This window comes from Sinocyclocheilus grahami, unplaced genomic scaffold (genome assembly GCF_001515645.1).
Source record: "Sinocyclocheilus grahami isolate Dianchi unplaced genomic scaffold, SAMN03320097.WGS_v1.1 scaffold29500.1, whole genome shotgun sequence".
NCBI lineage: Eukaryota > Metazoa > Chordata > Actinopteri > Cypriniformes > Cyprinidae > Sinocyclocheilus > Sinocyclocheilus grahami.
The window spans coordinates 1-1,727 of NW_015520892.1; the positions used below are offsets into that span (position 1 = coordinate 1).

Here is a 1,727-nt window from a genome sequence, read left to right on the forward strand (position 1 = left end):
AAAAAAAAAACAAGTACTAAGTTCATCTTATAACAATACGTATTTTTCAAAAAGTATATTTAGTGTTAGTTTAATAATGAAGGTTATGAAAGGTTGTCAGACTGTATCGTAGTTCATATTCCATAACGCAAGATGTCAGCCTTTAACTAAAAAATGCGCCTAGAAAAGCAAGTGAAGAAGATGAAGATGAACGGTGAGTTGTCCTTTGAAAACTCAAGAGGAACATAGAAGCTATACTTACCAGCTCGTCCACTCTTCACTATTTAGTAGCAATTATCAAATGCGCAATGAGGACGCTGGACTTTTACTCTAGGGTTTATAACTGAAATGGTTAATACATAACAGTAATTAAGACACTTATTTTGCAAAGTAACACATAGATAAATATTTATAGTATTTATATTAAATATCGGTTTCGTTGCATTAATGAAAACACTTTGTTCTGTATCAAACACTAGCTATTTTAAACTGTATTTGTAGATAACTGTACTTCTCCTATATTTATTATTTGCTGGTGTGCATTATTAAATATTGAGTAATAAAATTCTTGTGTAAAATCCCGTAAATCGAGCCTCAACATCTAAGGACCAATCAGATGCGCTACTGCGACGCACGTGACCTAACACGGAAATAGCTCTGGAGTGTCTAAACTCTCGTGAAGTTCTTTGTTCCCCATCTAGAAACATCAGCAGCGTCTCAACATGGCGAATAATAGCACAGGCTAATAACGAGCTAGCGTCTCTCCCCCTCTCACCTGCCGTTAAAGTCCGAAGAATAGTATGCAGCAGCCTTTGAAAGTATCCCAGAAAGAGTTTAAATAATGGAAACGCGGGGGATTGAGCAGATGTTCGACTTCCAGCGGTAACTTACTCACATTCCAAGCTTGAAATGATAACAGTTGCAGAGCTAATATAATTAGCCGTAGCATGTTCAACATCAAACTCACAAAAACACAAGCGTATAAAGTCTGAAGCGTATAAAATCTTCAGATGCATGCATATGAGAATGAATAGTCAATGAATGTTGTCTGATTCTTTTTGCACTTTTGTAATTTAATATACTATATTTGCCATAAAGGTTATTCGGACAGTTTCGAATAGTACTGTATTACTACTTTTTAACATTACATTAAAAAGTCTGGCTATGTTTATGTTTCATTAAAATATGTTGCATAATAATAACACAGATAGTCTTAATATTTGTGGTTGTTAATGTCAACAGTAAGGCCTGTTGCATAAAACGGATCTAATTAAAAATAACAATGCATGATCGTATATTAGCTGATTTTCTCACAAAAACCAAGGTTTCCCCATAACTCATGTTTCTTAGGTCTGTCTTTCTGATCTCTGAGCAACTCAAACATGACAGCAGAAATGAAGCACTGGTTAGTAAACATGTGAAATGTGTGCACTGCTCAGGTCTCTGACATTGAGAGATGTTAGTTTCTGGCAAACGGCTCTTGTCATAAATAGATCCTGCAGCTGGTTGCTATTCCTGTCATCTCTTTCCACAGGTTACCAAATGATCGCTTCATCCTGCTGTTGTTGTTGCTGTACTCCCCTGTCGGCGTGTGCTTGATGCTACTGCGAATATTTATTGGTGTCCATGTGTTTCTAGTGAGTTGTGCACTACCTGACAGTATTGTCAGAAGGTAAGATGCCACACTGGAGCGTTAATAGATAGTACAATTCAGAACAGTTAAAGACTACATTTTAGCATTTTTTATT

General features: G+C 36.1%; 1 protein-coding gene across 1 annotated transcript in view; it reads left to right on the forward strand.

Annotated features, from left to right (window-relative positions):
• Window positions 1-647: 647 nt before the first annotated feature.
• LOC107580282 (ancient ubiquitous protein 1-like) overlaps window positions 648-1,727 on the forward strand; it is a gene marked incomplete at its 3' end in the record, with an annotated part of 1,671 nt that continues 591 nt past the window's right edge. Inside the window, exons 1-2 of the mRNA XM_016266006.1 lie at window positions 648-861; window positions 1,514-1,651. Of these exons, the coding sequence (XP_016121492.1) occupies window positions 821-861; window positions 1,514-1,651 (179 nt within the window). The remainder of the gene's footprint in view (window positions 862-1,513; window positions 1,652-1,727) is intronic.